The sequence below is a fragment of the Vigna angularis genome, chromosome 5, assembly GCF_016808095.1.
Source record: "Vigna angularis cultivar LongXiaoDou No.4 chromosome 5, ASM1680809v1, whole genome shotgun sequence".
Taxonomy (NCBI): Eukaryota; Viridiplantae; Streptophyta; class Magnoliopsida; order Fabales; family Fabaceae; genus Vigna; species Vigna angularis.
The window spans coordinates 39,902,911-39,916,054 of record NC_068974.1 but is presented as its reverse complement, the minus strand read 5'-3'; the positions used below and the strand labels follow the sequence as shown (position 1 = coordinate 39,916,054).

The window sequence follows — 13,144 nt, the reverse complement described above, 5'->3', positions numbered from 1 at the left end:
TAATTTCCTTCTTTATTTAATTTAGTAGTCTGTGATTGGTACTTGTTTCTATCTTGGTGCAAATTTCTCTTCTATTTTTTAGAAGGGATCATTCATGGGATATAAAATTTGTTAATCAAATCGATCTAAAGTAAAAGACATCATTTATTGAATGTCCTGTTACCATAATTTTGATAAAGTTATAACTTATGAACTTTGAAAATCTAAAAAGCAATATTTCGTATTCTTTTTTTCCTAATTAAACCAAAATAGGAAGACATTTTGCAGTTGAGAATACAATTGTAATATAATGTTTTTAGCTCCACATATTTTGGCCTTCTTAAATTGTGAGTGAATAAAAGAATGGCATTCAATAATATTATGAAATTGAAGTAAGACTCAAATTCTGGTTAGTTTATCGTTAACTCATTCTCATACATTGGAACATAGTTCCCTCATGCTAATTTTTTGTCTTTGCTTTTAGTAAGGAATTTAAGCATTAAACTAAGAGTTCTATATTACATAAAGGTTAGAGGGAGAAAATATATGAAAAATTTATAAAATTATTAGTCTAACATTTTAAGTTAGAAATATTTTATATAGATTGACTAATAACTCATTATACTATCTATACGTAAGAAAACTCTGTATAACTATTTTTTTTTGTATATTATATATACTTTTAAAAGGTATTTTTTATATTTTTGTTTTAAGGGATAAATTCCTTGGAAAAATAAGTCACTTTATGTCATTCAAAATTAATATAAACCAAAAAACTACAAGAGTTTAGGTAAATTTTAAAAACACAATGCTAAAAGTAAATCACTGAACGAAAAAACGTAAAATAGTTATGTTATTATACTAAAAAATAAATGTATTACTTAATAAAATTATGTAAAAAATTGAATTACCTTAATTCAAATTATTTTTTCATCAACTATAATATTTTTTTCTGTAGGAACTAAAAAATAAATGGAATGATATTTAAAGGGATAAATACATATCCAAACTTTTCTCAAGAAAATTACAGCACTAATTTAATTTAATCTAATTAAAATCAAATAGTCCATGGAAACCAAAACCTTTCTTGACTGCTACTAATTAACCATAAATGAACATTGAAAAAAATTTAACGCTAATCAGTTTCGCTGCTAAATTAAAAGCAACATTGAAGAAGAAAAAGAGTAACAGTCCAATTTCAGTCCTTTAACTTTTCTCCGATTGCTCTGTTCGTTTGTAGTTTACCGTGTACTCATTCTCATACATGGAAACGTGGTACATTGTCTCTGTTCTGTGTTTTTTCCTTTGGCTGATTCTCAAATCCATATGCAAAGTTCTCTTTCCTCCACTCCCTCCGGGACCTTCCAAATGCAACTTTGCATTGCTACGAGGATACTTCACTGACCCCAAAACCATTCTTCAAAAACTCGTTGCAAAATATGGTCCAATCTTCTCTGTTCATGTTGGTTATTCTCACACTGATATTTTCATCGCAAGTCGTTTCCTTGCACACCAAGCTTTGATCCAACATGGCACCATCTTCGCTGATCGCCCCAAGGCTAACCCCACCAACAAGGTTATAAGTAGCAACCAACATGACATTCTTTTCAGCTTCTATGGCCCCAGATGGCGCCTCCTTAGGCGTAACCTCACTTCAAGAATCCTTCACCCCTTGCAGGTTAAGTCTTATGCACACGCACGGAAATGGGTCCTAGCGATGATCCTACAAGGCCTCATATCTGATTCTGAGGGTAACAGTCCCGTAAGGGTCATTGACCACTTTCAATATGGCATGTTTTCTTTGATGGTTTTGATGTGCTTTGGTGACAAACTCGATGAGAAGCAAATAAGGGAAATCGAGGACAGTCAACGTGACATGCTTGTGAGTTATGCTAGATACAGTATCTTGAACTTTTGGCCAACAGTTACTAGGATTTTGTTCTGGAAGAGGTGGAAGGAGTTCTTGCAGAAGCGGAGAGACCAAGATGCTGTGTTGATTCCTCACATCAATGCTCGAAGGAAGGCCAAGGAAGAGAGAGTGAGGAATGGCTCAAGTCAGTCGAGTGATTCTGCATTGTCATATGTGGACAGTTTGTTGGATTTGCAAATGTTGGAGGATGAGGAGGGGGTACATCTTGATGATGGTAAAATTTGCACCTTATGTTCGGAGTTTCTGAATGCTGGATCAGATACAACTTCAACTGCATTGGAGTGGATCATGGCAAATCTGGTGAAATGCCCCAAAATCCAAGAAAGTGTAGTGGGGGAAATTAGAAGGGTGATGGTTGGTAGAGAGGATAGGGAAGTGAAGGAGGAGGATTTGCACAAATTGCCTTATCTCAAGGCTGTGATTTTGGAGGGGTTGAGGCGTCACCCTCCGTTACACTTTGTGGCTCCTCACAGGGTAACTAAAGATGTTGTTTTAAATGGTTATTTGGTGCCTACCTATGCCTCAGTGAATTTCTTGGTGGCAGAGATAGGAAGGGACCCTACAGCTTGGGATGAGCCCATGGCCTTTAAGCCAGAGAGGTTCATGAACATTGGGGACCAGAATGGAGGCACAACTTTTGACATAATGGGAAGTAAAGAGATAAAGATGATGCCGTTTGGGGCAGGAAGGAGAATGTGTCCTGGCTATGCTTTGGCAATGTTGCACTTGGAGTACTTTGTGGCCAATTTTCTTTGGAATTTTGAGTGGAAGGTTGTGGATGGAGAGCATGTTGATCTTTCAGAGGAGCTGCAATTCACAACAGTAATGAAGAATCCTTTGAAGGTTCATATATTACCCAGGCAATAGTTATGTTAAATCATTGGTGACATTTTGCTCTAAACAAAATTCCACTTCTGTATGACTATATTTCCAAACATTTCATGCATTGATGTGATTTTCTTTGTTTGTTGCTATTAACATCCATGTAACCAGAAGTTACTGTCCCCTTTCCTATTACTTTATTAGAAAAATGATAATCAGCGAGAATTAAATTAACTAATTGGAAAAGCAAAGAATGGGACAGGAGTTAGGAACAACATTAAACTTATGCTCAAATAAAAAACTGAAAGTTTGAAATGTTGTCTTTGATCTGGGCATGAGTTTCTCGTCTCTACCTGTTGAATGAGAGTTTTCAGTTTTTCAAACACAGCTACTACAGAAAGAATGTAAGAAACGTGTGACAAATAAGCTAAATAAAATAGCAAATAATGGTAATAAAAGTTTAAATTGAAATATAAACTATGAATAATATGAATGTTGAAACAATTGCAGCACTTGTTCAGTCTTAGTTGTTTTCCATTTACTTTCTAAAGTACATAAATTGACTGGTAAATCAAATATCAGTTTGAACATTGTTGATATTTGCCCGAGCTACGATATCCATTCGGATCAAGCAGAGTGGAGTTGCTTCCACACATTAGGGATTACGAATGGGCTAAAGAATATTGCAGGAGATATAGATTTACTGTTTTGGTGAGCTTCAAAGGATGCATTTGATGTATGAAAATGATAAAGCAACATTACACTTCAAGATGGTACAAGGCCTCTTTACTTCCTGGATTACAATTAGTTTCTGGAGCAGTAGCTGCATCTCTCTCTAAATGTTGAATAAAATCCATTACCAAGGGATCAGTCCAAGGGGCTCCCAGTGGAGCTTCATCACCAGCAACCCACCCTAGATGGCCACCTTTGGGTGTCACTACTAACAAGCAGTTTGGATTTTCCTGACATGATAAACAGTATTATAGTTAAAAAAAAAAACGAGTTTGTTCAATTAGCCACCAGAGGGAGAAAGATTAGCACAAACCTAGAGAGGTAATATATACAAAGTTACATACCTTGATATCTTCACGAGGAATTCCCCTATTAGGAGCAATCGGATCATTAGCCGCCTGAAAAAAAGTAAGAGATTCTTCTGAGTTCAAACTTTATTTATTTATTCATAACAGAATGTGCAAAAACTAGGTACTCTCAATTCAAGAGATCGGGGCTAGTGCCACTTCGGTTAAAAGCTCAATATCTTGATTTATAAAAATAAAAGTCAGTCTAGATTGAAGATTCATTTCACTATTCCCAAATGCTTTCTTCTTCCTTTGTAATATAAGGAGAGCATTGTGTCACTTCGAAAGGAAGAGTATAACAAGATCAATAAATAGAGTTCAAAAAGCATAAATGACAAAAATATTAATAAAAAACGCAGGAAGTACGTTTTCATTTCAATTTTACACTAAATACAAGAAGAAACATTGATAAAATTATTTTGGGTCAACAACAAATTTTACCTGAATGCAAAGCAAAGGGGTTTTGACATGTTTTATGGAATCTGAACTGCTTGAATTAGAGTAGTATTCATCCACCGACTTGAATCCAAAAGAAACTGCGAAGCCTCATAGATGAATATCTGAGCAGACATAATCCACAAGTGTGATCTATCTATCTATCTATCTATCTATCAAGCTTCCATTTAGTAGGAGCACATACCACGGGTTAGTCCATCATCAAATTCCCTAACAGACTTGGCATTGGCTGCCATTGGAATATTATATTCACCACCCATGTCTTCAAAGAGTGAAGCATGTCTGGAGGATTCAAAGAAGAAAAACACAAGACATTAGTGATACCATCATAGCCAGCAAATGGATCCATTTATAAGTAGCTAGAAGAATAATCACAATAACATATAAATTTGTATCACTTCTTGAAAATCTTGCAAAGGGCCTTCGAAAGGGCCTTGTCATAAATATTGTTAAAGCCCTTTCGGAAGTCCTCATCCGCCACAACTAAATTGAAAGGATTACACAATGATACAGCGCCAGAAAGAGGACAATTGAGAGACTCCTGAAATTAGCAAATGAAAAATATAAATAACACAGCAGAACAATATTCAATGGCTAAAGGCAAAGACAATCCACCTAATATAACTTCTAATTGTTTACATTGTGGGAGTAAAGTGTAATTTCAATATCCATTTCCCTTTTGTTTTCATACACAGTAGTTTGGGGTAATATCCTCACTCAAACAAACACCTTTATAATTTCCCAAACCAAATAAACCAGGAATATGATCCATGCAGGAATGAGAAATAATACTACCTGACCCAAGTAACGAACAAGAATGTTGGCTCCAAGAGACCATCCAACCCCATATAGATTAGCATTCGGGTATCTAGCAGTGACATGAGAAACAACTTCACGCATATCTCCCAAAAACGAAGCCGAATAGAACTGCACATCAATGTTCACACACTAGCACAATCAGTATCCATATAGTAGTTCTGTTTATCCATTATCCAATTCAAAACAAACCCAACTCTAGATTTGGTTTTATCAGCAACAACAATATTAACCTGACCTGAGGAGTAGTAACAGGGCTATCTCCACAACCGCGGCTGTTGAAAACCACCACACGCCATCCATTGCTTCGAGCTCTAATTAACATGTGTCTCACATACGCATCTTCACTACCTCCGGTTAAACCTGGCTGCAAAAACCCCGTCACAATTTTCAACACCCAATGAATTCAAATCAACAAAAACAGTGTTTTCTTTCGTTTTTTTTTTTTGCTTATAACGGACCAGCAAGATTAAGACGGGAGATTCAGGGGGCAAACGGCGGTCGTCGCCGGCGACCCAGTCGAGGGCGACAGCGCCGCCGTCATGGGTCCGGAGGCACTCCCGGCGGAGCCTGGCCTCGGGGACGGAACGGAAGAAGGCGGCGAATATCGTTTCAAGGTGACGGTTCGCGGCGAGGAGGGGGAAAGGGCGGTACGGGCGAGACAAGTGAGGGAGGGCTGGGAGGAAACGGTGCTGTGCGCCGCCGAGAATTTCGAAGGAGGGATGGATGGTGGTGGCGGCGGCGGCGGCGGGAGTAGACATGGCTGCGGCGGAAAAGGTGACGTGGCGGACGGAGAAGGAAAAGTGGAGGGGTGTGATTAGTGAATTAGTGGTGTGACTGTATGGGCGGAAAAAAATGGGTCTGGGGCCCACCAAAGACTTTGCCATCATGCTCTCTCTTCTTACCTATTGGGCAGACACTGTCTCCCTTTTTATTTTAATCATTTTATTTTCTCTTCTCTCTATTTATGCACCACTCCCACCCTATTGATTGGTAGAAAGAATTAAAAGTGATTTTTGCTGAAAATAAATAAATTTAAATATTTTGTTTACTTTATTTATTTATTTTTATCTCAGTTTAAAAAAGGAGATTTCCATGTTTTTCTGTAAAGTATTGACTTTTTGTTTTATAACTTACAATGTTTTCCTCATTTTTTAATTATTCTCTGAAAAAGTTGATGAAATTATGATAGAATTATCTATGCATTATAAGAATACAGATTAATATCGTAATAAATTTAAATGAAGTGAAAATAGCTAAAATAAAATATCACAAAAATAATTTTGAAAAAAAATATATCAAAATATATATATAACTATATTATAAAGATGCAAAATTTATTTGAGTAAAAACTCAAACGAAGTTTTGAGATATTAGTTAACCAATTAGATTAAGAAAAAAGTATTAAAACACACTGTTTGATTATAGATTTGGCCCTTAGATTCTAAACTTAAAACATTGTAAGAAAAATTCATTCATTTTTTTTGACTTTCTTGTCCAATTTCATCAAATGCTTTTTGTTATATTTATATTTAGGATGTTTACTATATTTTGTGTACAAATTAACCAGACGTTTAAACTTATAATTATAAAAAAAAAAGTGTTAATTAAATAGCACATATACTTGAATAGTTATTGTTTTGTGGTCATTGGAGATTTTTACTTTTACAAAAATATGTATTTTTTTTCAAAAAAATATAATAAATAATTTATTTTTAATCAGATGATTGTTGAGAATATACTAATTAACATTGATTTTGATGTTTTAAGGTATATTTTAAAAATTTCTAATATATTAAAATCAGAGTATTTTTAATTTATGACAACGCTTAAAAAAATAGTAAAAAAATTTGATTCAATGGTTGAAGGCAGAGTTCAAGATTAAAAGACATTCTATATAACATAAGAAAAAGCGATTTAGAAATTCTACTCATGGATTTGATAACACACACAACACATAAAATCACAATATATATGTATGTATATATGTAATTTTAAACAAAAAATTCAATAAAAAATTAAAAAATTTAAACTTTTATCTCTATTCCTACTATTTTTTGTAAAGAGAATTTTTCGCAATATCATTTCCTTTTGTATAACACATTGTAGTTACAACTAATAAAAAAATATAATATACAAAACAAAACACATAAGTTAGAGTTTAAAATTTTTTCCTACATGTTTATAAAATTAATCATACACACATATTCCATTTGTATGTCATCTATATACTTAAATGGATACAATAAATACATCTTATGTAAGAATGTTAATAAAATCAATTACTACAATTGACTTTATTATAAAAGAAAACATGTACAATGAACTAAATTTAAAGATTTACAGTTATTATATCATATTTCTCCATTCAATTGTCATCATAGAAACATCTTTTCAATTATGTGACGTACAAGACATAATTATTTTTCATATCATATATTATAAATTTTCACTCTTAACTAATTCTTTAAATACTTGTAATATGAGTCTAATCATACTAATTGAAGGTAATCTGTTTATATAAAAAAATTAAAAAGTAAATTATATTTAAATTATTAATTTCTTAAGAGGCTCAATACTTTTTTTCTATTAATATTCTGAGATTACGTTTTGAAAAGAACGGCTAAAATATATTTTTATTTTTTAATTGAATTATTAAAATCCCCAATTTAAATTACAAATAAAATTTCTGACCATTGTATATTGACAAGGGATCAATTGCTTAAAATGTAAAACTAAATTAGTATACAACAAAATTAAGATCAACCTGAACCAAAAATTAAAACTTATTTAATCCTCAGAATTTTTTTAGTGTAAAATTATAATTTTGATTTTTTTCCACTTATTTCGATTTTTCGGTAGTTCGACCGTAGTGGTTGAAGGTGTAAAAAATAAAATAAAATAAAATAAAGGAAAAACATGCATCTGGGTCACACTGCATTCCGCGCAGGATGAGAGTGTCGACGGCAACAAAAACGATTGTGTTGATTCGTGATACGACAGAAAGAAGCGCAGAAACTAAGATCATGAAAAGAGGGATATAAATTTTGGGGAAATCACGGTTTCCGAAATCTTCTCCCTTTCTCTCTCCTTCTTCAATTTCAGACCCCCAAAATCGGATTCGGGGATTTGAGCGGTTAAAAGAACACATTTTGCAGAAAAAAATGGAAGAAGCAAAGGCATTGCAGCAGCAACATCAACAACTTCTGTTGCAACAGCAGCAGCAACAACAACATCAACAAAATTTTCTGCTCTTACAGCAGTTTCAGAAACAGCAACATCAGCAGCAGCAAGCAGCTGCAATTTCTCGTTTCCCTTCAAACATTGACGCTCACTTGCGACCTATCAGACCCCTCAATCTCCAACAAAACCCTAACCCTAACCCAAATCATCATCCCAACCCTAACCCTAATCCGATTATCAATTTGCATCAGAACCCTAATTCCAACCACCTTCCGCCCCAGCAGCCGCAACAGCCCCCACAACAGCAGCAACATCAGCAGCAGAAGATTATTCGACCCGGGAACCAGATCGAGCTCCAGATGGCATACCAGGACGCGTGGCGGGTCTGCCATCCGGACTTCAAGCGACCCTTTTCTTCCCTTGAAGATGCCTGCGAGAGGTTTGTTTTTTAATCGTACCAGCATCATGTTTTCTGTTTTTCTTTTTGGGTCACTGTGGAAAGAAAAACAATGATGGTGTTTTCCATGCTTGAATTACAATTTTACGTATATTTTTTTACTTGTGTTGTGACCTGTGCTACTATATTTCGTTTTTCTGATCTTTCTCTGACCTTGCTGACTGTTATTTCCCTGTTGTTTTTTGTGAATAATTTGAGAATGAGTTGCGCTGAGTTTTCTGGTGTGGAAAGAAGATAGATACTTGTTCTGTGTGTGCTTTCTTAGTCATATTAATTAACGTTAGGATAAGAAACGATATCCGTGTGTGCTTTCAGTTCAATTAACGTCTTCTCCTTAAATCGGGGAGATCACAAGAATGTTAATGACCAATGGCTTTTTGATTTATCTGACATATCATGATACCCTTATTGAACTGAAAATTATTTAGATCCATACTGTCATTGAAGCTTTTGCACATAAATTTCTGGGGTGCCATGACAGTGCCGCATGGGATTTGCTTGTTGATGGCTGAAAATGTTTTGCTTAGAGATGAGAAATTGAGCAGCAGCCCCTCTGTATACATCAGTATGGTTTACTGAATGAACTATGTTTATGGCCTTGCACTCACTTTATTGCAGCTTATTCACAATTTATTTTTTACACTTATATCAGAGTGTTATATCTCTTGAGCCCCCTAGTTTGTTATTTTTGTTCCTGCTTTACCATTAAGTCAATAGTCTTTGAATGAGAAAAAACACTTGCCATCAAACGAAGCTATTATTTATACTGTGTATGGATAGTTTAGACTTTAGTATATCAGAGAATCTACATAAAGAAGTAGTATTCAAGACTATGCTATGTCACTCACATAAAGACGAGTATGGGGAGGTTTTTTTGCTGCAACACCTGGAAATGATTGTTTATCCCCCTAAAGCCACCAGATCGAATATTTTTATCAAACAAATGACTTTCAAGTACATGTGAGAACAGGGACAAAACCCATGTCCCAGTTGTCCAAATGATGCCATTTCATTTGGTTAAAGACCAAATCTTTAGAAATATTATTTATTCATCAGGAGGTCCCTCTGAACAACTTATTTCAATGTTTTCTTTGTCTCTTTCTATCCCTTTTCACAAGACTAAAAACCATGCAATCTATTCTCCTATCTGGTTCTTCAAATGACCTTCCTTGTATGTGTCTAAATCAATTTAACCGTTTTTTTTTGTCATCTTTTCCTAAAATGATGTCACATCAATATTTTATCAGATGCAGTCATTTATTATTTCAGTTTTTGTTTGACCAAGCATCCATTACTCCCACATTTTTGTTATGTTTTCTCTTTAAAGCCTAACATTCACTACCATAGAGAATAGCTGGACTATATGATCACAGAGTAAAACTTCTCATTACACTTTATTGGTAGTTTGTAAACACAAATAACGTGTCATACTTGTCTCCGTTTTAACCACCTTGTTTTTATTTTTGTGTGATTCCTTCATTAATTTTCCATCATTTTATAATACCAATGTTCCTTTTGTTTCTTGCTAAAGATGCCATGCATGTATTTTATCTCACTCCTTGTTTAGCAAAAGCCTTTTGTTTCCAATGTTTATCTGCAAAGGTCAAGTTTAAAGTTAGTTGTTTGCATTGATTCCCAAATCAATTAGATGTGAGAAGTATGATAAAAGAAAAATACTAGGTTTATTAGATGAATATTGTCTATTGCATAATCTGTTGCTATGAAGTAGTCCTTTACATAATATATATTTCTCCTATTATAGATAAACAAATGTTGGTGATATTTCTGTTTCATTGTGTGAAAATAGCCTGCAAGAGTTACAGTTATGCTTTTGATCATACTCTTTATTTTCATTTTAGATTTTCTTTTTTAGAAAAGGAGTTGTAAATGTGAATACAATGCCCTCTCCAATAAAGGTGAATGTATGGTAGGAAATTTCTTATTGTTGGAGGTATAATAAAAATAATAACATTCTTCTGGAAGTTGGTGGAAATAAGTAACTATTTCTCCAAAATAAACTGAACCAAGCACACAATAACTTGTGGAACTTCTCGAGTAACTTTCTGAGAATCATATGGAATGTGCTTGTGAAAAGGAGAATACTAGATTTCATTTTAATGCTGGTCACTTGCCCTCATTGATGAAATCTTGGGGAGATTCGTGTTACTGTGTATTTTAGAAGTCGCTTTCAGTTTTAAAGTCAACTGTCAGTTGTATTTTTTTGGTGTTTGGGCTACCTCTTACTGCAGAGTCATCTGCTTGTGGCAAGGTGTCTCACCGGTCACAGGTTGGCTCAGCTTATTTGAATCCATTGGTTGTGGGTTGAAAAGGACCTGCTTACGAATAAGATTTCACCAATGCACTATCCAAAACAAACAAAAAAATTGTTTAAGAACTGTTATTTCTAATGAATTGATTTCCAATTTGCAAACTTTTTTCATCATAATGTTAATTTAAGAAGCGGAATATCTGAGATTTTATGCGGTGTTTGTTGATGGAGCTTGGTTTTTCTTTCATTCATTTAAGTTGCTCTAGGCCAAAAATCTAATTAACGTTTTTGTCATGTGCTTCTTGTCCTACAGTCTATTTACAACTATAAACCTGCAGAATACTGATTTTATCTCTTCACTTGCAATCTCTCTCACTGCAACCTTCTCCTTATGTGGATTTGCTATGAACCTGCAGAATACTCTTATGTTGCTTTCCCCTTTTTATTTGATTTCAAGTGAAATTCTAATTTGTACTTATGGTCGTTTGTATAGAGTAATTTTTTTGTTATTCTGTGATATTTGACTCCTTGTTATTTTATGTTGCTCTGCTTTCAAAATTGTTTAACATATCATATTGTCGTCCTCCATCCTGAATTCATTTTCCCTGGCATTAACCCTGATTCTAATAACACATCAAAGTTTACCTATTTATCTATGTAGATATATTGTTCTTCAGAACCTATAACATTTAGATTCTATAAAATTTTGTTCTTGCTCTATCATATGGTAATTGATACGCTCTAATTGATATGCTCTAATGTAGAAATGAACTGGTAACTCGTTTATTACTATAGTGCAAATGTGTGAAGTTTCTCCTTTTAGAAAATCTGACCACATGATTTCATGAGAGGCCTTGATGTGTTTATTCACGATGATCTTATCAAAACGAAATGAACTTAGACATCAATGCTTTCGTATTTTAGTTCCCACACTTTTTAATATGATAAATTAAAACAACAATCAGTGCTGAATTTTCTTTACGCAGGTTATTGCCTTACCATGTTGTGGCAGACTATGAAGAAGAAGAGGACGATAGGATACTTGATTCTGACACTACTGGCCAGATGCTTTCACGGTCACAGCAGTGGGATAATAATATTGCTGCTAAAATTGCTGAGTTCACTGCAACTTTTGAGAAACAAGCACTTGCCTTCAACATAATCACCCAAAAGAGAGGATTGGGGGAATTCCGGTCGGAGGAGAGATTGATGATCGAGCAGGCACTTCTCCAAGAAGAAAAAAGAGCTAATTATGAATTAAGAGCAGAGCTAGAGTCCAGGGAAAAGGCAGGCCGTGAAGCCCATGAGGCAAAACTACGGATGGCAGCAATATTTCAAGCAGAACAGGCACGGGCAGATTTACAGTCTCATGCTGAAATGATGTCTCGAGCACCCATGAGAGGGAGTGCTCTTGGTTCCCAAGGCAATGACATTGTGATTGGCCATGACATGGGAGAGCAAGATCAGGGAGGTAACCCCGGTGAGATGATTAATGGATGGGGAAACAACACTCAGAGAGATGAGAAGGAGCCATCAGAGGATTTCTTGAATGATGAAGCTGAAAATGGAGACACTGGAACCCAAGATGGCTGGCGTGAAGTTGGTGAATTTGATTTGAATGCTAGGTGATTCTGGACAGTGATTGAATAAAGCCAGTTGGGAGAGTTTAAACTATGTGTAAGGGATCAATATCCATTTTAAAAATCATATTATCCTGGGTATCAATCAATGTCTTCAAGTTAGTATCTTAAAGATTACTTTCAAGATCAAAATCTATTTCACAGGGGCGCAAGGAAAACTATTGAACCAGTATTAGATTGGATGAATATCAAAGTTTATGCTCTAGACTAGTATAGTGCACATGGTTGATCATTGAGTGCTCATAAGTGTTATATATAAGCATACAAATTCAGTCAAATGTATATCGTTAATTTTCTGGAAAACTCTGGTTTCATCGTTTTGGCATTCCATATTTCAGGTTGTCTGAAGTCTTTACCATCTTTTCTACCATTATAAAAAAAATCAAAATGTTTGAATATATGTTTTGGGAACAAGTTATCATTGTGATGTGATGGAAGAAAGGAACAACATATAAATAAAAGTAATGAAGAATTAAAAAATACGGTTTTAATGTTAAAAAATGCTGAACAATT

The 13,144-nt window shown here is 34.5% G+C and overlaps 3 protein-coding genes across 3 annotated transcripts; 2 read left to right on the top strand and 1 right to left on the bottom strand.

The window, feature by feature from the left end:
• Positions 1 to 1,243: 1,243 nt before the first annotated feature.
• Positions 1,244 to 2,946, top strand: LOC108340334 (cytochrome P450 89A2). Its single transcript, XM_017577635.2, has one exon. It carries the CDS (start codon positions 1,244 to 1,246, stop codon positions 2,774 to 2,776), a length of 1,533 nt encoding a protein of 510 aa, XP_017433124.1. The 3' UTR covers positions 2,777 to 2,946.
• A 229-nt stretch (positions 2,947 to 3,175) lies between these two features.
• Positions 3,176 to 6,028, bottom strand: LOC108340335 (embryogenesis-associated protein EMB8). Its single transcript, XM_017577636.2, has 8 exons — positions 5,544 to 6,028; positions 5,321 to 5,449; positions 5,062 to 5,193; positions 4,665 to 4,807; positions 4,451 to 4,548; positions 4,252 to 4,346; positions 3,808 to 3,861; positions 3,176 to 3,693 (listed from the first exon to the last, which is right to left on the bottom strand). Exons 1-8 carry the CDS (start codon positions 5,970 to 5,972, stop codon positions 3,490 to 3,492), a joined length of 1,284 nt encoding a protein of 427 aa, XP_017433125.1. The 5' UTR covers positions 5,973 to 6,028; the 3' UTR covers positions 3,176 to 3,489.
• A 1,961-nt stretch (positions 6,029 to 7,989) lies between these two features.
• Positions 7,990 to 12,841, top strand: LOC108340336 (uncharacterized). Its single transcript, XM_017577637.2, has 2 exons — positions 7,990 to 8,704; positions 11,978 to 12,841. The coding sequence occupies exons 1-2, from the start codon at positions 8,247 to 8,249 to the stop codon at positions 12,618 to 12,620; spliced, it is 1,101 nt and encodes a 366-aa protein (XP_017433126.1). The 5' UTR covers positions 7,990 to 8,246; the 3' UTR covers positions 12,621 to 12,841.
• The last annotated feature ends 303 nt before the right edge of the window (positions 12,842 to 13,144 follow it).

Bases quoted from the DNA above. Each gene is read 5' to 3' on its own strand.
- LOC108340336 (XM_017577637.2), top strand. From the start codon at position 8,247: ATGGAAGAAGCAAAGGCATTGCAGCAGCAACATCAACAACTTCTGTTG. The intron at 8,705-11,977 runs GTTTGTTTTTTA...TTCTTTACGCAG, and splicing joins CTTGAAGATGCCTGCGAGAG to GTTATTGCCTTACCATGTTG.
- LOC108340335 (XM_017577636.2), bottom strand. From the start codon at position 5,972: ATGATGGCAAAGTCTTTGGTGGGCCCCAGACCCATTTTTTTCCGCCCA. The intron at 5,194-5,320 runs GTCAGGTTAATA...ATTGATGTGCAG, and splicing joins GCCCTGTTACTACTCCTCAG to TTCTATTCGGCTTCGTTTTT. The intron at 4,347-4,450 runs GTATGTGCTCCT...GAGGCTTCGCAG, and splicing joins TGATGATGGACTAACCCGTG to TTTCTTTTGGATTCAAGTCG.
- LOC108340334 (XM_017577635.2), top strand. From the start codon at position 1,244: ATGGAAACGTGGTACATTGTCTCTGTTCTGTGTTTTTTCCTTTGGCTG.